The sequence below is a fragment of the Lates calcarifer genome, linkage group LG15 (assembly GCF_001640805.2).
Source record: "Lates calcarifer isolate ASB-BC8 linkage group LG15, TLL_Latcal_v3, whole genome shotgun sequence".
Classification (NCBI taxonomy): domain Eukaryota; kingdom Metazoa; phylum Chordata; class Actinopteri; family Centropomidae; genus Lates; species Lates calcarifer.
The window spans coordinates 28817947-28841515 of record NC_066847.1 but is presented as its reverse complement, the minus strand read 5'-3'; the positions used below and the strand labels follow the sequence as shown (position 1 = coordinate 28841515).

The window sequence follows — 23569 nt, the reverse complement described above, 5'->3', positions numbered from 1 at the left end:
AGCCACAGACTGAAACTGCAACAGAAACTTGTCCAATCCCAGGTAACTTACATCCTAAATTAATGTAACTTACATATTTAGTGACAAAGCCTTCAAATTCAGTTCACTGTATTATATACATGTACAATATAAAATGTTTCAAACAGTAAATTGAGCAAATAATCTTAATCTTTGTTTCAATTATGTGTTTAATTCAGATAGGCACATACCCTGCTTGAAGTTCCCTCAGAATACACTGGAATTAAGTCTTTGTTAATGGAGTTACATCATGATCATGTAGCCTAAACCAAATAAATCAGTGCTTGGCACACATTTCATGCTGAATTAACTAAGTTTGCATCGACAGGTTCAAAGACATTTCCACTCACATGTAACACAGTAGGCCATCTACACTAGCAAGAGTGGTATTGATTATATTTTATGAGGTGATATATACTTGCAGTGGAATGCAGGCAGGTATGTAAACATTCTTTCTGGCTGCACCAGCCGAGAGATAAAATACAGGCAACTTCTGTATAAAAAGATGTAGCATAAATATGTGATCCAGACATTATTGTTTATTTAAAAAGTCAGTTATGAGGTCTTTATTTATTCTGAGTTCTTATCCTCCAATCATTCCTTGAAAACTAAACACTTAACTTAATGATCTTGTGTATTGGGGAGGAAGCTGATTGGCAGGTTTCTGCATGTAGGTGTGTGTGTGTGTATGTTTAGTGGTGAGAGAGACAGTTTACGTGAGAGTGAGTGAGTGGGTGTGTGTACTGTACATGCATTCATGCATTTGTTGGAACAGTTGACTGGTCCATTATTTGGTTGGCTGGAGAAAGACAGAGAGAGAGAGAATAAAGAGAGCAGGATTTGGGGCGCAAACAGTTATTGTAAGATGGGTACCTGTGCGCTTCTGTTTTAGTGCACCTGCACAACATTTTCAGAGGGATTCCTGATGTATTAAAGCTAGTGTTAATGCTAAATAATCTAAGCTAAATAAACACCTAAAAGAAAATTTCACATGGTTTAGTTCAAACACAAGAAAATCCACGTGACGGTTGCAGTAATGATGTTAGCATACAGTATGCTTGGTGTAAGGCAAATATTGTGACTTATTGAAATGGGGCATGATAGAATTTCACCATAGGGGTCCTTCCTCTGCTTTCCCATGCCAGAAACAGAGAAAAGACTCAGTATTATCTTCCCATTGCTCTCTATTTTGTGTTTGTTTCCAGCTTCTTTGTTTATGGGCTGGGGCTGCAATGGCTGGAAGTGAGTTGAAAAGTAATCTGAGATGTTTTACAGTAATTAGTTGTCTTTGTTGCTGCTGTGGAGACTGCTGCACTGACTCTGAATGGGGAAAGAGGGGACTGCAAGGGGGATGGGGGTGAATGTGTGAGAGGGTGGGTAGCAGGGTGGGTGTGGGTCCCTTCTTTTGTAGCCTGCACTTCTCTCCTTCGCCATCGAGAGAGGGAATGGGCTGAGGCAGCTGTCACTTAACATGTGAATGTTTCGAGGGCGGCCCAGGGGTCTTTAGAAAACTCTCCTTTTTTTGCCCCCACCCCATTTTTCAAGCAGAAGCAGCATGGAGTTTCTGAGCCACAGTCAGACCCAGAGGAGGGGCTTTGTTGGATGAGAAGGGGGAGAGAGTGAAAGAAAAAGCCTAGGGAAGGTAAAGGGGGCACTTTGCCGCCTAGCTGCCGGGTACAGGAGCAACCTGAGCAGCAGCAGCGCTGGTGAGAATGCCACCGCCTTGTTGTTATATGGAACTGGCACAATCTGACCTCCATGTGAAAACTGCTCTTGGCTTGGAACTGTGGGAGTTCAACTGAGCCGTTGGAATACATTGTCTCCATCTGGGCGCACTATCCCATCAGCGGTGTTAACAAGGAAGAAATTCCTCTATCACAGCTCCCACAACAAAGAAGAAAGGGAGAGGAGCAGAGCTGGTGGGAGGAGAAGTGAAGTGAGGGGAGGGGAGGGGTGCACTGTGAGGGGAGAGGAGGACATTGTTTGCCTGTGACTGTGGGCAACGGAAAAGCATGAGTTATCAGGGCATGTGTGAGTGTGTTTAGAAAGTCTGTTTGTATGTGAGCATGTGTGAATGAGTGAACGAGTGTGTGTTGAAGGGAGTATGCAAGTGTATGTGTGTGAGGAGCCTTCAGTTTGGGATGTTGGAGCTGGGAGGCTGTTCAAAGGATGCTCAAACAAAGCTGGATTTTTTTCTTTCTCCCCTTTTTGAATGGTTATTGAGGACTGGCTGGATTCCTTTACTCATGCTGTTGCGCTCAACTCTGCTTCAGGGTAAGTGTGGTCCATGTAAGCTTCAAACCGCCAAAACTGCCACTAACCCAGTCTCAGCTTAAGGAGTTTGGTTTTGGACTTTGCTGGTCACTGGCTGAACTAGGGAGCCACATGACAGTGAATGAGTTCAGACTGAGGGATTTCCTCCATTTATTCTTACTAAGTGCAAAATACAAGTGTGGCAGGAAATGAAATATTCCAGCACAATAACATAAGTTTGAATGGATCATTCTAATGTAAGTAGATTTTATTCAGTTCAATTTGTAAACAGTCTCTTAGTTGCTTGGATTTCATGGAAGGATTCACAATTCTGAATTCTGAATATTTTTACATTTCTCAGTAGGCAGGCTCTATTCAATAATGATTCATTTTGCCAAAGCCGTACTGATATTTAATTATACACATTACATTTTATATATATTGTGGCTTTGTGTTGCATGTTTAGAGGACTGTCTTTGAGTGAAATATGTGACCTTGTACAATATCCACCCTAAAATGTTATGAGTCTCATGGGTGAATGCACAGCTGCTATCCTTGATTAGGGACCACTACCATGATTACTACTTCAGGACCTTCCTGAACAGAGACTGACACACAGCAGTGACATGACATTATGGGGCTCTACTGTTGTGATTGATGATTATTGTTCTGCTACTAATTACAAATCTACTCATATTGAGCTTCTTGAATCATGTAAATAGGTCAATCGATGCAATACATAAGACAGACACTAGATCTTTTGTATAGTGTTTTTATATTTGAGGTATTGCTCTAAACACTCATACACATATATGTGTGTCTCATATTGAAATTTAGATTATAGTTAGACATTAATTAAATGAAATTAAAATTAAATATTTGTTTTCTTCCGGACAATAATATTTTTTATTTAATTTCTCTTTTGCTGTACCATGGAGAAGCCCCTATACTATGGTCATAATCAAATTCATCAGGAAATGGACTGCAGTCATGTATCATAAATCATGGTTGAGAGCAGAGAAAGGGCTGGGCTGAATTAAGGGCTGTTTCAAAACAGGTTAAGTGATGGGATGGTTAGGTCATCCGCAATTTGAGTTAAATGGTGGAGTAGCTCTGTGGTTTACTGGTTCTCTTTCTAGTATCAGTGCATATCACATTCAGGCTTGAGGCATGTAGGGAGGGTTATTCTGGTCTGATTTGATTGTAGAATAAGTAGGTCATCGCATTGTTATATTATTTTATGCTTGGGCCAAAAGATGCCTAGAAAATTCTTAATTTGCTGTCTTCAAACTGTATGCTGTACATCAGCACCCAAGTGGCCCAGTAGACATAATGTAATATATATATATTTATTATATATATATATTTGTGTACAGCATGTGCACTCTAATGAAACTACTCAGCATATTCCCACATACAGTGCTGTGAGATCACTGTAGAGGCAACTGTGTAATTTAGCAAATGACCACACATGTGGCGTGGTAACCAGACACGGCACACCCTCTCTCTTGAATTGTTAACCCATGTGGACATGGCCACAGACACTCTGTCCTCCTCAGGAGACTGCTGGGTAGTGATCTGAGCTAACTGGGTAATCATTGATCTTAGGGCTGGGGCTTTGTCTGGGCACCACTCTCTGATCTGACTGTGTACTCCCCTGTGAATCCCCTGACTGCATCATCTGCTCTGCTGAGACGTGCATGATGTAGGTTACTATTAGCCTAATGCACATGGAGGCATCATATCAAACTAGGTCATTCTTAGTGTTTTCTGTATTTAAGGGCAGTGACATATCTTATTTGTATTTATCTTCATATTTGAGACACACACAAATGAGATTTACTTCAAAAATGGGGTGGATGCTGACAGAAGCTGCATATTCAGCATAATTTTGTCAGCCTACAGCTTGACTGTAAGATGTAATGTAATCACTATAAATCCACCTCTTCTGCATTTCAGCCAGAAAAAAAGGAGCCAATATCTCAATTTCCTATTTGTTGACCCAAATTGCCCCCCCCCCACACAGATCTTCAGTAACCAAGCATGACCTGTTGTGACCCATATAATTCTGAATGGACCAGTCCAACCCCACCTCAGGGGGAGGACCCGACCTCAACAGGAACCCTCCCTATGATCTCCTGATGGGCTCACCTTAGCTCCTCTAGACCAAGATAATTACATTCACCTTTAACCCTTCTGTCAAAACAATGAAGCCACTGAGCTGAGGGGAAAGCAGACGGGCTGACACAGTTTGAAACTGTCACTGTCAGAGTGGGTCTTTTTTACCAGTAATTTTGGTCAAATACGAGCTCATTCTTGGATTGAAAACTGTCAGCCAATGATGTAGTAGTAATAAGAGTAAAGCTCCACTTGGTGACCAACAGAAATAAAGAATAGCTTTTTTTCCATAAAAGCGATTGTCATATTATACTGCATTCTAAGGTACACCGCCCCAATGCCACTCTGTGTTCCTACTCTCTCTATTATTGTCACCCCAGAGAAATGAGGTGATGTCTGCGTTTTTATGGCTGTCATATTTGATCAGATCCTTAACGGGTTTCCCAGGACTGGTCGAGGCAGAGTTAGAGAAAGAGCTGGCTAGCTGCCACCAGTTCACTGTGCCAGGCTAAACAGTGGGATCCTCGACAAGCCTGTCACATTGATTTCTAAGCCCAGAATATTTCAGTCGGTGATGTGAGACAGAGGGGAGCATGTGTGTACGTGGTCGAAAAGAAGACAAAGGGACAGGCTACATCCTGGCCAAGTATCTCTGCTGTAGTTCTCTTTGGTCTTTCAGTGTCAAGAAAAGGGCAATGTTGGCACAGAAATTTAGCAAACAAAGGATGTGAGAGAGTGGTTTCATTTTGTCTCATAGCAGTTCTCTGAAGATATAAGCTGTGGCAAGAAAGAATAGCAGTGGTATGTGTTTTGGTGATTTGCAAAATGAGCAATTTTTCACTTCATGATGACCCAGAGCCCCCTTGTCTTATTTTAGGTAGCTGAAGGAACCCCCGCATGCATGGCCGAGAGGCCTTACCTCACCTATTACCTCACTAGCCTCTTGGCTGAAGGATTATGGGTAACCTCATCAGCCGGCCCAGCTGCCTGGGCCAGAAGTCCAAGCATGTGAGGTCAGACGAGGACTTCCTGAAAGAATGCTACCAGCGACGAAGAGAGTGGCAGTCCCCAGAGCAACATGGGGAGACCAAACGAGAAGATGCTGTCAAAGACAAAACCAGAGAGGGTGTGAACAAGGAAAGAGAAGTGGAGAGAGACAAGGAGGCACAAGAAATTGATTATAAGAGGGAAGAGGGGACTTATACTCCCATTTCAGACAAACCCCTCCGCAGCTCTCCTGCCTCCACAATCAGGAGTAGCAGTACTCTGGATAACGCCTGGCACAGCAGTCCTTCACCAATAAAAACGTCCCGAAATGGGACACTAACAAGGAGAACAGTGCCTCCGGAGTTTGCCAGATCCCCCCTGGCTCATCCTGACAAGAGCGCTACAGAGAGGAGGGCCAGCTTTCAGAGGAGAGACTCTAGAGAAGGGAGTCCCTGGTCCTGGAAGACTGTGGCATCACGTGAGGTTACAGAGGTGACGGAGGTGACAGAGACAATTGTAACCGAAATTGTAGAGGTGACAGAGTATCCGCCAGGAGATAAAGGAGGAGACCCAATAGTCACCAGAACTGTTAGAGTCCTGAATGGGGTGGCAGAGGAACTTGCTGAGGTTGATAAAAACACCAATTCTTAATCACACCAAATCATCATCATCCATTTCATTCTTTCGTCGTCTCATCAAAACTAGCCATTCTCACCTTAGTCTCTTTCTTTAAAAATAATGATTTAAAAATAAGGTTTTCTCTCTATGATGGTGATGGGTATTTTCTTATGAACTGATACAACATGCAGACTGTCTTTATTTTGCAGCTCCAGAGTGATGGACACTCAAGCTCAGACCAGGATTCCAGCCTGGATAGATGGAGGGTATGTTTTACCATTTTACCTCTGTTTTCTTGCATTCCACCGCTAGCAATTGTCTTTTGTCTCCTGAAAACATTCTCATATTTTCATTTTATAATACTTCAGCTAATATTTTTGTAACATCTGTCTCAAGGGAACAAGATCTGCCTTGGCACTGAGGGACGTATCAACAGACTCTGAGACTTTTCTCCAAAACCTAGATGCTTTGCTCACATGGGTCTGTGAGATAGAGGAGCTCACATCCAATCAGAAACCTCCTTCCTCAGAGGTCAAAGTGGTGAAAGCACAGCTCCAGGAACAAAAGGTGTGTTATCAGCAACATCACCTCATTCCTTGTTCTAAAAAATAGCTTTTGAAGTACTATAGTAAGGGGAATACACCTGAAAGGGGTACCTATATGAAGGTATGCTGAGGTCATAGAAAATGCTCAACTCTTCCCTTTATAATATGAATTCAGTTCTTTTCAGTGGTGAATGGGTGGCGTTCATAGCCACAATGAGCCTCAGTAAGTCTTTGTGAACATTTCCCAAGGGTATGAAAAAAAGCAGGGAAGTCTCTCACCTTTCAGCTGTAATCACACCCATTGTGAGCTCTTTGGATGAAGTGAAACCTGCCTGGCTCTTGACAATGTAAGCTTGTCATACAAGACAGGGTGTCCTCCACACTGACACAAAGGCAGGAAAAAAATAAGAATAGGGCTTTGATAAATATTAATTCTTGCTGCAAGCAATGGCATTTCTCTGAAATTAAATCTCTATAAAAAATATAAAGTAAACATTTTCTTTAAATCTGATCAGAACGTGAGAGGTTCATATTTGATTTAGCACTAACACTAGTCTTTGTGAGGGCTTTATCATAATATTTATCACTTGTCCTTTTTCTTGAAACTTACTTGTATACAACAGATAGAATAAATTATTATACTCAATATTGAAGAATTATTATTGAAGAATGGCTTTACCTGAACATGCTCTGTTTTACAGCTCTTGCAGCGCCTCCTTACAGACCGCAGGCGTAGTATGGACTCTATGATGTTAGAGGGCCCTCGGCTGGTAGAGGCCCACCCAGGAGAAGAGGGGGAGCAGGCAAAGGTCAAGCTCTCCACTCTCAAACAGAAGTGGGAGGCCTTACAGCTGGAGGCAGAACAAAGGTCAGCTACTTTTACTGGCAAGGTCACACATTCACTTGGCAAGGCTGACTGCATGATGCAAATCCTACTCACTGATGGTAACAGTCAGTGGACATTTTGTTGTTGATAGGAGGGCGAGTCTGGAGCTCATTCTGCCCAGGGCCCAGCTCTTCCAGGAAGGAGTGGACAGCCTGCAGCAATGGCTTATATCTGTGGAACAGAACCTAGCTGAACTCCGAAATGCAGAAAGAGTGATGCTCCATCTGTCAGAGGCCACACATCGGGCCAAGGTTGGAAATCTGCCATGTATGGTTTAATTGCATGTACAGTATAGTAAATGACCTTTGTGGTGTTTGAATAGAGAAATATATTTTTGACACATTTTCATTTCAACAGGCTGTTGTTGAAGAGATACAAGTCAAAACCGCAGAGTTAGGGAAAGTACAAAAGTCAGGACATGATCTGATGGAATCAATATCAGGTAATATTTACTACATAAGATACCTGGCATAGCACTGAATCAACTGTAGTGATAAATTCTATAATAAATGTCTCAGTTAATAAAAGTGCATTCTATATTCCTTAAGACACTGTCTGACATTGATTTTTAATATTGTAAATATCTGCTAAAATATTTTGGTCTCACTGTTTGCATGCTGATATACCCAATGTTTGTGATTTGTCCTTCATTTCAGAGGAAGAAGCCCAGCAAGTGCAAGAGAAAATGGATGCTCTACGTATTCGCTGCTCTGTGCTCAGTCTGAGCAGTCTGGATGTGCTGCAGAGGCTGGAGCAGGCCCTGGAGGCCTCTAGTCGTTGCACCTCCAGCCAGGAGGACCTCCACCTGTGGCTGGGCCGCATTGAGAGGGAGCTCTTGGGAGCAGCAAGCGCACAGACACATGCTGGAGATGCAGTACTATGTGCAGCTGAAAGACAGAGGGTAATATTCTCACACAATCCACAGTAAACCAGTCAGAGCTTTTCAGATTCTAGACATAGTGTACAAAGTAAGTGCACGAAAAAGGGTGGAAATAGTAGATTAAATTAGCTGTAACAAAAGTTATTATAATCGTTTTATTTTTTTTCACTGGAATCACCAAATGTAGTTCATGTTGTACTTTAATAGTGCTATATATCTTAGTATTTCTTGACGGAACATAGCACAGCAAACTTTTTGAATTGCTGACCGCATTTGTGAACAGCACAAAAACGGCTAGTGGGGACTGCCTTTGTTATTTGCTAATTGCAGAAAAGACACAGGTGCAGTTAATAATGTCAATACAGGGACAGAGCCCTCGTTAATGTCATTAGTTCCACCTGTGTCTTTCCTGGCATGAAAATGGCCTGTACCTGCTTGGTGATTACCCTGCATTTTAGGCCTGCTAAGGCAGACATTAGATATCAGACATAAGCTGACTTAATTAAAAAAAATATATTACATAACATTTTCTTAATATGCCTGTTTCATTCATAATATTTTGTGTTTTATGTTCTCATGTTATTGATAATATGCTAACATCCAGTGTATTATTATTAGCTGGAACAGGCGGTGGTGAAAGAGATGGCTTGGTTCAAAGACACAGCACTGAGCCTTGAAAAGCTGAAAACAATTAATCTGGATCCAGAGCTCATAGCAGAACAACTCTATGAGCAGAAGGTCAGGACAAATATTGCTACCGAATTATTGAACTAAATAAATATTTGCCCACTTTCTGTTATGTGTGATTTCTAGGTGTAAAACATTTAAAAGTGTTTTCATCATAATTGCTTTTGGTGTGTGAATTTCAGTTTGTGATATTATGTTCCTGAATAGATTTTGGCTGTGGAGATTCTCCAGCACAGGTTTAACATTGAGAAGATGGTGAAGATTGCTGAAATCTTGCTAACATACAGCGATGAAGGGGAAATGGGTGATCTTCGGGTATAGTCTCCTCTCCTCTCATTTTCTGCAATCATTTTATATAAATGTACTACTGGGGTTTCAAATTTCAGATTTCTTATATTTTACTGTCATCTCTCCAAGCAGACCCCGATAGATGTGTTACAGGAACAATGTAACACCACCTCAGCCACCAACTCCCACGTGGTCCTGCAGCTTGAGCATGCTCAGTCGCTTCTTCTCCAGTTCTCTGAGGGCCTTGCAGAGGTTTCGCCCTGGCTGGAAGAAACTCAAACCCTCATTGGCCAGCTCTCTCTGAGTACAATTAGCTATGAAGCATTTCGAGAACAACAGGACCTCTTACAGGTACAGAAAACCTGCCTCTCCACATTGGAGTGCCAGCCTTTTTCTTCCCTTTCTTGTCCTGTTTAACAAAGAAGTTCTTTTTCCACCATTTTCCTTTGGGTAAATGAGCTGTCCTATTCAAGCACAGTTCATTTGTGTAATCTACTTCTTGACATGGTTACTTTTCCACCAGTGTGTCATAATAGCATTTCTGTTGTGTCAGGTATTCAATGAAAAGTGAGACAATGTGATTTTTTTTTTTATATCATCCTTCATCCATCCTAAGGATTACACTAAAAAGTCTGCTCCCCACATTGTTATTAAACCATTCTTTATCCATCTCTTCTACCAAGGGTCTGAGGGAGTCTATAGCTGAACACAGACCCTTGATTGCACGCTTGTGCTCTCTAGCAAAACGCTTGTCGGAACTAAATCCCATTCAGGGGGATGAGTTCTGTCGCAAGGCTACAGATGCTGAGGAGCAACATAGAGCCATCAGAGACCGGGTCAGAGAGACTGCCACTCTACTTGAGGAGTCACTGCCAAGATTCACACAAGTAAGAATGCATGGATAATAGTCCTACACTCATTCGATATATCACAAATACACAAAAGCCTATCTCATATGTCCTTTTGTTCATGTAGCTGAATGAGAGGATGACTCAAATCAGAGAGAGTCTTGATCGCCTGCGCAGTCGTGTACAGACTCCCACCTCACTTCAAGGACTCACCCCACGGATCCAGGAGCAGCTGCAGGACAACAAACACACCCTGGCTGAGCTGTCCAAACTGGAGCTGGGCCTCAGCAGTGTGAAGACACAGGCAGATGAGCTGCTGGCTAACACTCAGGCAGCTGGTGATGGATCCATTGGCACAGGTAATCGTCAGAAATGATCTTGTTTGCGACATCGAGACATTATTGATGTAAAAAAAATGCTGCAGGTGCAATGCTAAGCTTTGTCCTGGCAATCCTAGCAATCCAGGAGCGAGTCTCCAGCCTGTCCCAGCTATGGGATGAAACACACACTCAGGCCCAGGAGAGGGAGAGCTGGCTGCTCAAACTCTTGGATCTCGCCATGAAGTTCTGGAGTGATGTCAGTGATGTCACGGCAGCTCTCAATGATGCTCAGCAGGCAGTTTTGGACCTCAATGCTAGTCGGACTGACTCTGAAACAATCCGCCAGAGTCTTGAAACCATGCAGGTTTGTTGAAAACTCTCTGGAATGTAAGAAATCCATGTTGTGATCCATAATTATTTAACATGACACTTTATAACATTTTTCATTCTATCCACTTCAGACTGTTAGGGAGGATATTGACAGTTTACAGGGAGATCTGGACACGCTTGGTGTTCTGGGAATGGACTTGATGTCAGCATGTGGGGATACAGACAAACCAGATGTCACAAAGAGCCTAGATGAAGTAAGCAATAATTCAAATAAAAGCATTTATGTCTCATGAGGATGTGTTGACTTGCTTAATACCCTGTGGTCTTCTATTTTAAAGCTCTATTGCACATGGAACAACTTGAGCAAACTGTGGAATGAATGTCACAAAAAACTGGAGGAATCCCTGCAGATGGCGCTTCACTATCAAGATACTATGCAGGTGTGTGTGGGTGTACTTACAGTATATGCTGCCATTATGTGTATATGCAAACCTATACACTAACAAATATGCCATGATCAGTAACATGTCAGACAGGACACTTTGGCCACCACCACCTGCCTCAAGCAGCAGGTGTTACTGTATTCTGCCAGAGACAAAGCTAGTCTTTTTTTTCTTGCAATAGAAAAGTTCAGACTCTGACTCCCTGTAGTTTTACTTATGAGTAAGTGACAGATGGTGTGGTCCTCTGCCAAATGCAAATGAGATTAATGGTGTAAACTGCGTGAGACAGTATCAAAGACAAAGATACATGTTTGACTGTTGAGAACAAAAACCATTACAATCACACTACATGGTAAGAATTAATGGCTGAGTGAAGCAAACTGATCAGACAGTATCTCATTTGCTGATATGCATACTCTGTTATTGTTTTGCTAATAGGGTCTTTTTGAGTGGTTGAAGTCAGCTGAGCTGAGGTCTACTGAAGAATTCATGGTAGGAACTGACCTGGAATCAGTTAAAGAGCAGCTATGTGATCTCAAGGTGAGTTTGAACAAGTACAAGTGTGCTGGTCTTATTTTATTCAGAGATCATGTTTTTTTTTTATATGGGTAATGTATTTTATTATTACATAAATCATATCAGTGATGGCAATAGTGAGCTGAATGTTAGTCCAAATATACTCATTCTTAATTTTTTTGCTTCAGGAATTTAAGCGAGAACTTTACCAGAAGAAGATTGAGATAGAAAGCCTGAACCATCGCTTTGTGTGCCGGCTGTCTCCAGGCTCAGAGCGGCCAGGCTCAGTCTCTCCGCTGTGTGACTTCAGACTGCGCTGGGATGGCCTGGAGTCAGAGACGGTCAGCAGACAGGTGAGAATATGGAATTAGATATCACAATTTTATGTGCATAATAATCAAGTCACAAAGTTTACACACAGAATCAACTGTTCTCATAATAACTTAGCATTAACTCATAATGCAATGTCACCTAAAAGCTTTCTATCCTTACATTTTCAGCATCAGCTGGAGTGTGCACTGCTGGGTCTGGGTCAGTTCCAAAACACACTGGATGAGCTGCACACATGGCTTTCCCGGACAGCAGAACAGCTGCAGGGTAGCCAGCCAATCAGCATCGACTTGCAGGCCTGTGAAATAGAGCTTGCCAAACACAAGGTTGGTGCTGGTCTGATTACATCAATATATAGTGATAAAAAATAAGTGCTTCATTGTAAGGCTGTATGGTCAGTGGTGGGCTATAAGGTAACAGAGCACATTCAGGCTTTCAAGGTCTCAGAAAACAGAAAACCTTGTAACTGCAGGTTTATCTGTCCAATAACACTGAATACTTGGCCTTGAACTTATAACAGGCCTCTGTCTCTTGACAGCATTCATCGTTGTGTCCACCACTGTCTGTACCTCATCTATTATTTCTGTCCTATTATAACCTGTCTTTATCCAAACTGCCATGATAAATCAGTAACCTCCAATGCGTCTTCCCTCTCAAAGGTCTTGCGTAATGATGTCATGTCACATGTTCGCACGATGGAGTCACTGAACCAGGCAGGAAGGGGGCTGCTGGAGGTTGGGTCTGGGGACAGTCCACATGGTCTGCAGTCTCGGCTAGAGCAACTCAATGAAAGCTGGGAGTTTGTCCGCTGTGAGACTGAACGCAGACAGCTGGAACTAGAGAACAGACTGAGTCAGGTGAAGAGACATCCATTATTTTGTTACAATTGCAGCCATAACGTGGATTACACAAATAGTTATCTGTGCATGTGGTGTATTGTCCTGTATTGTCCTGTCCAATGTCCTGATACACTATTTTGACTTCATATCAATGTGTGATGACGCCATCTTGTGGTGATTGTTGGAATAGGTATAAATGATATTTGAACTGAGAAAGATTAATGTAATGAATTAATAACTTTGTTATGGCTGATTTTGCATCAATTTTATTAACTGATGATTGCTTTCTTTACAGGTCCAAGATGTTACAATGGAGATTCAGGATCTTCTGCAGTGGCTGGAAAACACAGACCTGAGATTGTCTTCCTCCAAGACCATGTGGGGCATGCCAGACTCTGCCAGTGAGAGGCTTAGCGCACACTTGGTGAGAGCTACCAGAATTTTAGCTTTAAAAATGTAAAATACAATCAAGAAAACAAAAAATTGGTTCCTTGTGTAAATAATTATATCCTCTATAATCTGATTTTCTTGACTCTCCCTGCACATAACAGGAATTGTGCAATGAGATGGAGTCAAAGCTCCACGCCTACACAGATGTGAAGAATGCCATCCACAGGATGCTAGAGAGCAGCAATGTTGTGCGGGGATCAAGCACTGAACACAGCCTTTCTATTCTGGAACAGAAATGGGCATCTGTTTACAGCAAAGTCCATGAGCGAAAGGTTATTTCTTTTTACAGAGTCATCATGCATTACCTCAATTAAATTCATTTTCAGTATGAACTTGTTTTTTTATCGTGAATATAAGTACTTATAGTAGTGTAATGCTTATTGTGCAGGCTAAGCTCACAGAGGGATTGAGTCTGGCCAAGGAGTTCCACAGTAACGTCCAGGAACTCCTCACTAAGATGAGCAAATGTGAAGAGTCTATTGGGCTTCTTCCTTCCCCCAGCTTTGTCCTGGACACCGTTTGTACTCAGCTGCAGGATCACAGAGTATGTCTTTTTATACCTGCCGGATTCTTTCTCTCTTTCTTCTTTCTGCCGATTCAAGATAAACATGCCTTTGTAAGTATTTGTTTTTGGTTCACAGATGTACGTTTCACATTCTTTTTACAGACACTGGTGAATGAGGTAAACGGTTACTGTGAGAAGAAGACCATAGTGGAGAACACAGGCTGTAGACTAACAGAATTGAGCAGGAAGGAAGACTGCGATGTCATTCATAATCTAATAATGACTGTCCAGGATCGCTATAAAAAGCTACAGCAGCGTACTTCAGAAAGAGGCAGAATGCTGGAGGAGGTCAAAAAGAATGCCAGACAGGTGAACCGCTTTATCACCTTAACTGTGAATGGATGACATTCACTTTCATGCTCAAATTATATGTGAACCCAAGCAGTTTGAATGTGTAATATCTGTATTTATCTCTCATATTTCAGTTCAGTAAATCTTGGCGCCTCCTGGTGGACTGGATGACTGAAGTAGAACAGACATTAGACACACATAAAGAGATTGCAGTGTCCCATGAGGAGATTAAACAACAGCTGACTGAACAGAAGGTGCAGCAGGCATCACAATGAATACAATTTGGTTACATCCATTATGTTTATGAGTACCTTTACTGATCAGTTGTTTGGTAATTAGGAGTTCCAGAAACTGTTGAGGTCCAAGAGGCCGATGTATGAGGCCACACTGAAGAGTGGTCGCCACCTCCATGAAAGAGCTCAAACCAGCCATGATAGACAACATCTGGAAAACCTACTGGCTGAACTCAAAGACACATGGGATACCATCAGTGGCAAGTCCATGGAGAGGTATGGAACTCCATTAAAGTATGAACATACACAGCACAATTTCTTTCAAATGGTACAACAAAAAATGTGTTTTATGAGTAATGTTGAAAATGTACAGTGTTGTGTGTGTGGTTTTCTTTCAGACAGCATAAGCTGGAGGAAGCACTGCTGTTCTCAGGCAGATTCACTGATGCTCTCCAGGCACTGAATGACTGGTTGTACAGAGCAGAACCCCAACTGGCTGAGGATGTTCCTGTTGGTGGAGACAAAGACATGGTCAATAATCTAATAGACAAACACAAGGTAAACCATTGATGCTTACAGTAATAATACCATGAATCCAGTTTATTGATGTTAAGTTAGTGTATGGTACACTGACTTTTTATCTAGATTTTTGTGGCAGATTCTTCATGAACCTGTCCTTTAAGGAAATGCAGGGTCTCAGCAAATATTCTTTCTCTCAGGCATTCCAGAAGGAGTTAGGGAAGCGAGCCGGATGCATCAGAACCCTGAAGCGCTCTGTGAGGGATCTGACCAGGAGCAGCACAGCTGATGCTCACTGGTTGCAGGAACAGATGGATGAACTGGAGGGCCGCTGGGAGGCTGTGTGCAAGCTATCAGTCAGCAAGCAAGACAGGCTGGAAACTGCACTTCAGCAGGTGGTTCTCCAGCTAAATAAAAACCCTAAAAAATCATAAAAGCTGATGCTTTTAGTCGGAGAGTAAACTGACTTTTCCAGTATGAGCTTTTAAATACTGATTCTGTTATTTTTTACTAAAGTTATTATCAGTACAGTGGCTTTAGATTTGACATTTGTTCTGCAGAAATTGCAAATATTCATATTTCTCTCAAATTTAGTTTTTGCCTAAACCATACAACCCATACCAGTAATGAATAATGGTTGACTAGCTTATATCTGACCATTAATAAAAGTTGATAAGGAAGTCTAATCCCAGTTCTTATCTTGCTGTATTTTCATTAGGCTGAGAAGTTTGATGGCCTTGTCCACTCTTTCATGGAGCGCCTTACTGAGGCAGAGAGGATATTGAAATATGGGATGATCCCAGAGGAGGAGGAAGGTTTGCTTGCCTTCCACAAACAGCACAAGGTCAGTATAACATGATACTTTATCACTCCCTGTAGGGAAGTTCATTTTTTTTCCATCTTTTCTACTTCCAGAGGGGTCAAAGGTCAGGGTCTGCTACATAACAAGTTGGTGTTGGAATTCAGTATTTGGCTTAAGAGCAGTTAAGCAAGGAGATGCTTGAACCCACTTCACCCCTTTGTAGGGCAGGTGCTTTGATCATGAAGCCTGTGTTGTATAGACACAAGAAAAATAATCAGTTAATTGTTTGTTGGGAATGAATGGTTTGCACCCCATGTGTCCTGTAAGTTAGTGGATGAAATGCTGAAAATCCTTTTATCTGACCTTCCATAGGAGTCGATGAGTGCTTTGCAGGCCCAGGAGGTGGAGTTAGAGAACATCCAGTGTCTGGGTGAGGAGATCCTGGCCTCCTGTCACCCAGACTCCATAATCACCCTCAAATCTTGGATCAGTGTCACCAAAACCCGCTATGAGGAGGTGAGTGCTTTCATTGCCACATAGTAAACAATAGCAACAATGTAAAAAAAAAATCTCCCCTAGGGATTACATGTATCCTAAATAAATCACAAATTATTAAAGAAATATGAATACAATAACTAATAATTTCTAAACTGCAAACGAGTGTCACCATTTAGATTATATTAACTTTATTGTCCACCTAATGGAAATTTGTCTTTGGCTTCTCATCCAACACAATAAAAATTACACATGCCATACATCCACACCCCCAAGAAATGTCCAGTATACACACATACAAACAATTTGATAACATCCAAGCGTGACTGGTGTAATTTCCTGCCTCTTCCTGTTTTCTGACTCAGGTTCAAACTTGGGCTCAGCAGCAGGGCCAGAAGATCCAGGCCAGCTTGGCAGCACTGGAGGCAGAGAGAGAGGAAATCCAGAGACTTTTAGACTGGATCTCATCTGCAGAGGAGGCCCTGAACCTCAGAGACCAAGAGCCGCTGCCTGAGACAACAGAGCAGAACCAAGAACTCACTGAGCAACACACGGTACAATGTTTCTCTGTTCTATGATTTCCCTAGACAACCACCTCACTGAGTCTCCACTTAAATCATTTAAAAATCATTTAAATCACAAAGTAGTGTAACCCAATAATTTCCCACTTGCAGCACATTAAGAAGCATCTATCCCATGCCATGTTATGACTGATCATTCCTCTGTCTAGGTATTCATGGAGGAGTTAAATAAAAAATTTCCAGAGGTTGAACATGCCACAAAATCTTGTAAACACAAGAGCATTCCGAAACAGCAAGGATCTCCCAGTAAAAGGCCGCTCACAAGTAAGTCACCATGGACAATTGTTTACAATACAGTTCAAGCATGAAAAAAGTCACAGCTTGATGCCTGTCTCCCTGCTAATGATGTGTTAAAAATGTATTATTTGACTGAGCTGATTCCAGACACCCATATTGTTGTCTTTCCATTCAGAGAGGAGGAGCACTATGAAGCTGCAGCCTGTTGTACCGGTTCCCCTGGAGCACCTTGACCCCCAGACTCCACAGCTCTGTCAGCTGGTCAGTCAGTGGCAGAAGCTTTGGCTCCTGGCTGTGGCGAGACAAAACCGTCTGGAACAACACCAGCAAACGCTCAGAGAGGTTATTGTGCCTTTCAAAATACTGCTGTTAGCAGGTTTTGGTGCCAATACAGTTGGCCTAGTTCTCCTAGAGAAGTTGAATAGAGGGTAACCGGACTTGGTGTCTGCTACATGTTTTATTTTTTGTCCACAACCATGTCCAGTTGCCCGTGAGTTAATTTTTCTTGGATAACCATGACCTGGATGACTGACAATCTTCACACACTGTTGGCCTAATTTTAATGTGAGATAACAACTGTAGGTAAAGTTAAATGACATTTTATGTTTCTGGACAGATGGAAGAATTTGCAAACTTCGACTTCAATATTTGGCGAAAGCGTTACATACAGTGGATTAGTCATTTGAAGTCACGGATCTTGGACGTGTTCCGCAGCATCGACCGCGATCAGGATGGACGCATCAGCCAGAAGGAGTTCATCGATTATGTCCTCGCCTCTAGTGAGACCTATCATAAATCACTTCAGTGTTGTGACCTGTTTATCACTTAGTTTTGGTAAAACCTCTTTATTCCTCTCTCCTGTAGAATTCCCCACTAACTCTCTGGAGATGAATGCAGTGGCAAACATCTTTGACATGAACAGTGATGGCTACATCGACTACTATGAGTTTGTTAGTGCGCTCCATCCTAGCCGAGATCCCTACAGAAAAACACTGGATGCAGATCAAATAAATGAAGAGGTATGAACTGCATGTGTGTAAGAAAACACACAAATGTAGTGTGATCCATTAGAGTGGTTTATTTATTGTAACACTGTCACTCTATCTTATTATTTGTCTTCTTTTTAGGTGAGTCGCCAGGTATCACAGTGCAACTGTCCCAAGAGGTTCCAAGTGGAACAAATAAGTGCCAACAGATACAGGGTGAGTCTTTATCATTCAAATGATTAAAAAAATATTGAAGCATCTTTTTTTATTTACTGCTTTAATCACCTGATGTCTGGTGGGTGTTTGTGGGGCATGAGATTTTGTGGACTACACTTAAAGAGAGCAGGATCTCTTCATTTTAAACATAAAAAGAAATGGGTAATTGGAAAGAGCATGGTGTATAGACACCTTATGAGAACATCAGTGACCATCATCTTGATAGTACAGATGAAAAATGCCATAGTAATAAGAACTTAAAAATACACAATAATAGTATCACCCTCTGTTCTATCACTCAAACATGTAACCTACACGTATATTGCCTGTTTGCTGCAGTTTGGAGATTCCCAACAGCTGCGGATGGTTCGTATCCTGCGGAGCACGTTGATGGTGAGGGTGGGAGGAGGCTGGACGGCTCTAGATGAGTTCCTGGTCAAGAATGACCCCTGCAGAGGTCAGTCCACTACTCCTAACACCAGCAGAAACTGGACATAACAAAGCACATCTGTAATATGAGAAGCCTTCAGCACATGACTGAAAGTGCTTTACTTATAATGTGTATGGAAATCCACTGGAGATTCATACAACTGACCTTATTGATGTCGGTAACAAATGTCAGATGAACCTTTTTCTAATGCAAGGTAAACGTACGAATGTTAGCTCCAGTTTTCTGTTTTGTGCCATGCTATCCCACAGTGTAGCTGTTGCTAATGTCTGTCTGACATTGTACAGTAATGTTATGTATTTTGTTGTATCTCTATGCGTCTCTAAATCTCTAAATGTGGTGATTTGAAAAACAAACAAAAAAACTAAACTATATAATAATGTAAGTAAGATTTAAAAAGCCACAGCTCAAAAATACACTTGACACAAAACTGAAAACAGACATTCCTCTTACCTCAGTAAAAAAGTTGTCAAAGTTTGGCGATACATAGTTTTCATAGGACAGCAACAATCAGTACACGAATCTATAAAAATGATGTGCATGTCAGCATTTATAGTAAATCTATTTATGGCAAATCTTTAACATTCTAGTAATTTTTCTAATCCAGATTATTTACCATGTGTTTTCTTCTCTGACTTTTATTGGCAACCTTGCTTTAATTATTCTGACACACTTGTCTGCTGGCTATTATTTAAGGTGTGGCTGCTATAAATTACAAGTTTTACAGTATTCTGTGAAATTCCCCTGCTGTGTCCCTAACAGTTAAAGGTCGGACCAACCTGAAGATCAAGGAGAAGTACTTGTCTCCTGCAGGAAGCTCTTCTAAGGGTTTGACTGTCAGCAGGTCCAACTCGAGCCTCAGCTTGTACAGCAGTGCGTCTGCTCCCACCAGCCCCATGACACGCAAGGCAAGATCTCAACTTTATCCACCATTTTGTTGTTTTTATAGACATCGATTTATCTAGGTGCTACATGTTTTATTTTAATACTTTATTTAATATCATGACCACACTTTTGAGACATTATTGTTATATCATAAACACAATTCTAACCACTAAGTGTCAGCTCCATGTTAATGTAACTAGTTAAAATGCAGAATCCAATCATATATAAAATGAATTCTGAATGATACAAGGACAGTACTTTCAGTTTTAAACATCCTTTAAACTGAGTTTTTGTGAAATGTGATTTTGAGAAACTACTTGTAACTTTAAGATATTTTACCACTGAGATATCCTGCTTTAATTGGTTGAACATGTTTTGTTTTAGGCATTACTCCGCAGGAGTTTCTCAGGTGACCGCTGCATCCGCCCCAGGAGCTCAATAGCTGCTTTGGGGTCTGATCTACAGTTTGTCACAACAGGGGAGGACAATGCGTCCACACCGTCAGGTCAGCCAATCACCTCTGTTAGTTTTAAGGAAATTGGCTTTGTTGTGCATCCTACATGATGACATTTTCACTGGATACACACATGAAAAATACTGAACTGGTGAGTTAACCCCATCCTGTGTGTTTACATTCTTTTGCACCCTCCAGACGAAGCTGAGAGGTTACCCACATGATTACCTCTGCCTCCGAGCACCATGTGTATGCTGCAGTGCTGAACCCAAACACACAGCCTTGGGGCCCCAAAACAGAGTGATAAGCAGAAGTATCAGTCACACCTGAAAAGCAGACACTGATGGAAAAGAACAAAGAAGGTCACCAGAGGTGATGCTAAAGGGTCTTTAGCTTTGATACATCTCTGTGAAGATAATGTGTGGACACTGAGGATACTGGTCCAGATGCAAGACAAAGATGATTCTGTCCCCTGTTGCATTTCATACACTAGTATCTGATTGCATAGATAGTAGGAATTGAGAAGTTCTGCATGGATGCTTATTGCATGATAGCCAGAGCCTTGCTTAAATCAAATTTTGTTTTTTTTTTTCCAGCTTGTTATTATTTTGTGATTGCAAAGATAAGCAAAGTCAGACAGTACCAGAACCTGAGAGTAATGGGCAGTAATATGGTGTATCTGATTTAAAACTGACATACAGCTTGAACACACTTCTTTATGGTATGTGAGGGTGTCGTACTGTTTGACTGCCCCAACTAGCATCCAAAAAACACATATACCAAAACCATTACTATGTGAAGGGTACAGTATGCTGTCCTTCAACTTTTTAATATTATTTTTGTTTCTATTTCATTCCATGAAGATGGCATTGTTGGCAGGGCCACACTGTTTCTGTCTTTTACCTTTTTTGACACCATGTTTTCAAATAATTATGTAATTTGTATTGTTCTGTATTGTGATGATGTTTTAAACATTGGAGATTGCCTGATGAACAATGCACAGAAGTGCAACAGGTCATTGTTGATTTGTAGAGATTATTTTCTCAGGATTGGTTTTACTTTTGGATGTATGTATTTCTCTGGAACATTACTGTGAAACTGTAGATGTGTTGTTTTCTTTATAACACTACTTCTTAGGAAAGTTTTGTTTAGCACATTCTTTTCATAAAAATGCACTTTTCTGTGTCCAACTACTGTAGATAGGTTGTTTTGTTAAGTGGGAAATTTGGCAGTTGTCATGAGTAAGAGAATTAATTTTGAAACACAAGCTATAATTTTAGTTTGTGTTTCATAAAAAATGTAGAATTTTTTACAATTGTCTTTCAGCAGAATGCACTGGAGGTGATGCTCTGTGGTTGAACGGTGTAGTTTCAGTGAAATCTGTCTTTTAGTGTCTTTGTCTTCTCTTTCAAGCATCTTTTACCAAAAGCAGTGTATGTATATTCTTTCTGTTTTCCAGTTTTTCCTGTTTGATTTCTCTGATCTCCAATCCAGAAATTCTCACAGCTGTCTTAATTTTATTGCTCTACTTTTAAAGGTGTTTGGGAAACATGTAAGATTCCTCCTGTATGTTTCCTCCAAGGTGTACTTATGATCCCGTAGACACCAATATGCTTGTTTTAGCAAAAAAATATTGAAACGCATTTACCCTGAAAGAATGGGGTAAGTCTACTGCACAGGCTGCTCAGTGCTGTACTGTGCCTCATTATAGAGCAGTAAATACTTCACATTATATTATCAGCTGTGTAAAGATATTGTATTTGTAAGTGTCCCTTTGTACTAGATCTACCGGAGGTCAAAGACAGTAGCTTATGTACTTACTTGCATTTGGTCTATGCAGTTGTGTAAAAGATTTTTTAAAGTCAAAAACGTTTTTACATGATAATACCTTTTCCTCTTGGCCTCAGTGTGTTGATGTTTGGAGGTTGATAATTTACTGTACTGTAAAAATACAATAGCCAGATTTCACTACTATTGCTATGCACCCTAATCTTTCTGTACTGTAAATGTTTCTATACCCAGCACTCATTCTGATGTCTAATTTAGGGAAACTGTAGATGAATGTCACTAATAATTTTAACTCCACTTGTACAAAAAAATAAATCTTTTTGTAATAAAAATAAAAATTATTTGCCATCATCTTTCATATTATACAGTGCTGCATTTATTTGCTATTTTCATATGCTGCAACTGGACAAACTAAATGACCAGTTTAATTAAAACACAGTATACTAATTTCTTTACTTTAAATTTGTAATGATGTATTAAATTGCCATTTAATACATCATTAACACATTATTGTCTGTCTGCCATTTGGTGCTGAACAATGCAAAGGTGTCCCTCTGACAATCCAAATATAGTTGAAAGAATGCGTCACCGGTCTCCATAACAACAGAATGAGGATAAAGGTCAGGTGTACATTTTCTTGTGTGCTATCTTATTTAATGGTGAATTCTCAATAGCAGAAATTTCATCTGTGGATCCCCAGCTAAGGCAGCCCCCCTGTTGATGTCTAACAAGTGAATCTTTCAGACCCACTTGCAATGTACATGCAGTACCAATAACACAGACATATTTGTTTAAAAACAGAGCCGCAGCAGTTTTGAGAAAGAAAGCAGAGTATTATACTTCTACACAAATAGTCACCATGACTCCAGGTCACAGGAGCACCCTTCACAATCCAGAAGTTTTATCAAAACAACACTGTCCTGTGACTGGACATCAGTGACTTTTATTCACAAATGTACAAACGTCAGATGAGTTTAGTAGAGCGGTGAGGTCATGCAATCAGCAGACATGTCTTTGATGGTTTGGATCTTCTGATCCTGGAACATGTTGTATTTTACTCATTCTTTTCTGACTGTAGTGAGGCATCTTACAGAAATACAACTGAAACAGGTAACTCAACTTCATTACTTATACTAATTTCAGTTGGAATGAATGGGAGATCAAGCAATAATTTGTCCGATGGAAAATTATTGAAAAATGATTAATTACAGATTAATTACAGACGAGTGACATTTTGTCCATTTGTTACTCATCTGTGTATTAACTGATTACCATTCATCTATTTATATTCATACATGTATTCTGTTCTAAGCAATTTGAGATTCTTTCTGTGGCTAAACTGGAGAACAAAAAACACACACTTAATAATAAGAACAACTGCAGTTATGTCTGTGAAAAATAAGCTGAACATGCTCCACAATCAATCTAACTTTTAAAGAGTTTTGCGTCACTACTGCCACATATTAGCTACTTAGCAACAAGTACAATGAAGTGAGCATTTCTCAAAAGTGACCCAATTCAATATGTGTATTGACTTACATGCTATGTAACGAAAAACGTTACAAAGGCCAATTAGCAAATAATACAACTGGATATTTTGGGACAGGAAAGGAGATTTAATCGATGTTTGACAGCAACAAACTGTTTAAATTTGCTTAAATCCCACAACCAGGAAACAACTAACTAATTGTTGTTATGATTTCAGGGAAGGAA

The 23569-nt window shown here is 40.8% G+C and overlaps 1 protein-coding gene across 3 annotated transcripts in view; it reads left to right on the top strand.

Annotated features, from left to right (window-relative positions):
• The window catches only part of macf1b (microtubule actin crosslinking factor 1b), a 29541-nt gene extending 7322 nt beyond the window's left edge, over positions 1-22219 (top strand). Inside the window, exons 1-40 of one of the 3 annotated variants that reach the window (XM_018683316.2) lie at positions 1565-2292; positions 5267-6003; positions 6204-6260; positions 6391-6561; positions 7241-7407; positions 7517-7676; positions 7783-7867; positions 8082-8326; positions 8924-9043; positions 9200-9307; positions 9413-9631; positions 9964-10167; positions 10256-10487; positions 10586-10812; positions 10910-11032; positions 11117-11218; positions 11660-11761; positions 11926-12090; positions 12238-12393; positions 12727-12924; positions 13202-13330; positions 13458-13628; positions 13745-13900; positions 14024-14230; positions 14347-14466; positions 14552-14721; positions 14844-15003; positions 15165-15359; positions 15683-15808; positions 16139-16282; positions 16627-16815; positions 16992-17106; positions 17255-17421; positions 17696-17858; positions 17944-18098; positions 18207-18281; positions 18621-18738; positions 19492-19637; positions 19999-20119; positions 20267-22219. In XM_018683316.2, the coding sequence (XP_018538832.1) occupies positions 5347-6003; positions 6204-6260; positions 6391-6561; positions 7241-7407; positions 7517-7676; positions 7783-7867; positions 8082-8326; positions 8924-9043; positions 9200-9307; positions 9413-9631; positions 9964-10167; positions 10256-10487; positions 10586-10812; positions 10910-11032; positions 11117-11218; positions 11660-11761; positions 11926-12090; positions 12238-12393; positions 12727-12924; positions 13202-13330; positions 13458-13628; positions 13745-13900; positions 14024-14230; positions 14347-14466; positions 14552-14721; positions 14844-15003; positions 15165-15359; positions 15683-15808; positions 16139-16282; positions 16627-16815; positions 16992-17106; positions 17255-17421; positions 17696-17858; positions 17944-18098; positions 18207-18281; positions 18621-18738; positions 19492-19637; positions 19999-20119; positions 20267-20292 (6351 nt within the window). In that variant the 5' untranslated portion in view covers positions 1565-2292; positions 5267-5346 and the 3' untranslated portion in view covers positions 20293-22219. Of the gene's footprint in view, positions 1-1564; positions 2293-5266; positions 6004-6203; positions 6261-6390; positions 6562-7240; positions 7408-7516; positions 7677-7782; positions 7868-8081; positions 8327-8923; positions 9044-9199; positions 9308-9412; positions 9632-9963; positions 10168-10255; positions 10488-10585; positions 10813-10909; positions 11033-11116; positions 11219-11659; positions 11762-11925; positions 12091-12237; positions 12394-12726; positions 12925-13201; positions 13331-13457; positions 13629-13744; positions 13901-14023; positions 14231-14346; positions 14467-14551; positions 14722-14843; positions 15004-15164; positions 15360-15682; positions 15809-16138; positions 16283-16626; positions 16816-16991; positions 17107-17254; positions 17422-17695; positions 17859-17943; positions 18099-18206; positions 18282-18620; positions 18739-19491; positions 19638-19998; positions 20120-20266 lie in introns of those variants that run through there. The other 2 variants (XM_018683325.2, XM_018683333.2) reach the window with 2 other exon arrangements.
• Positions 22220-23569: the final 1350 nt, after the last annotated feature.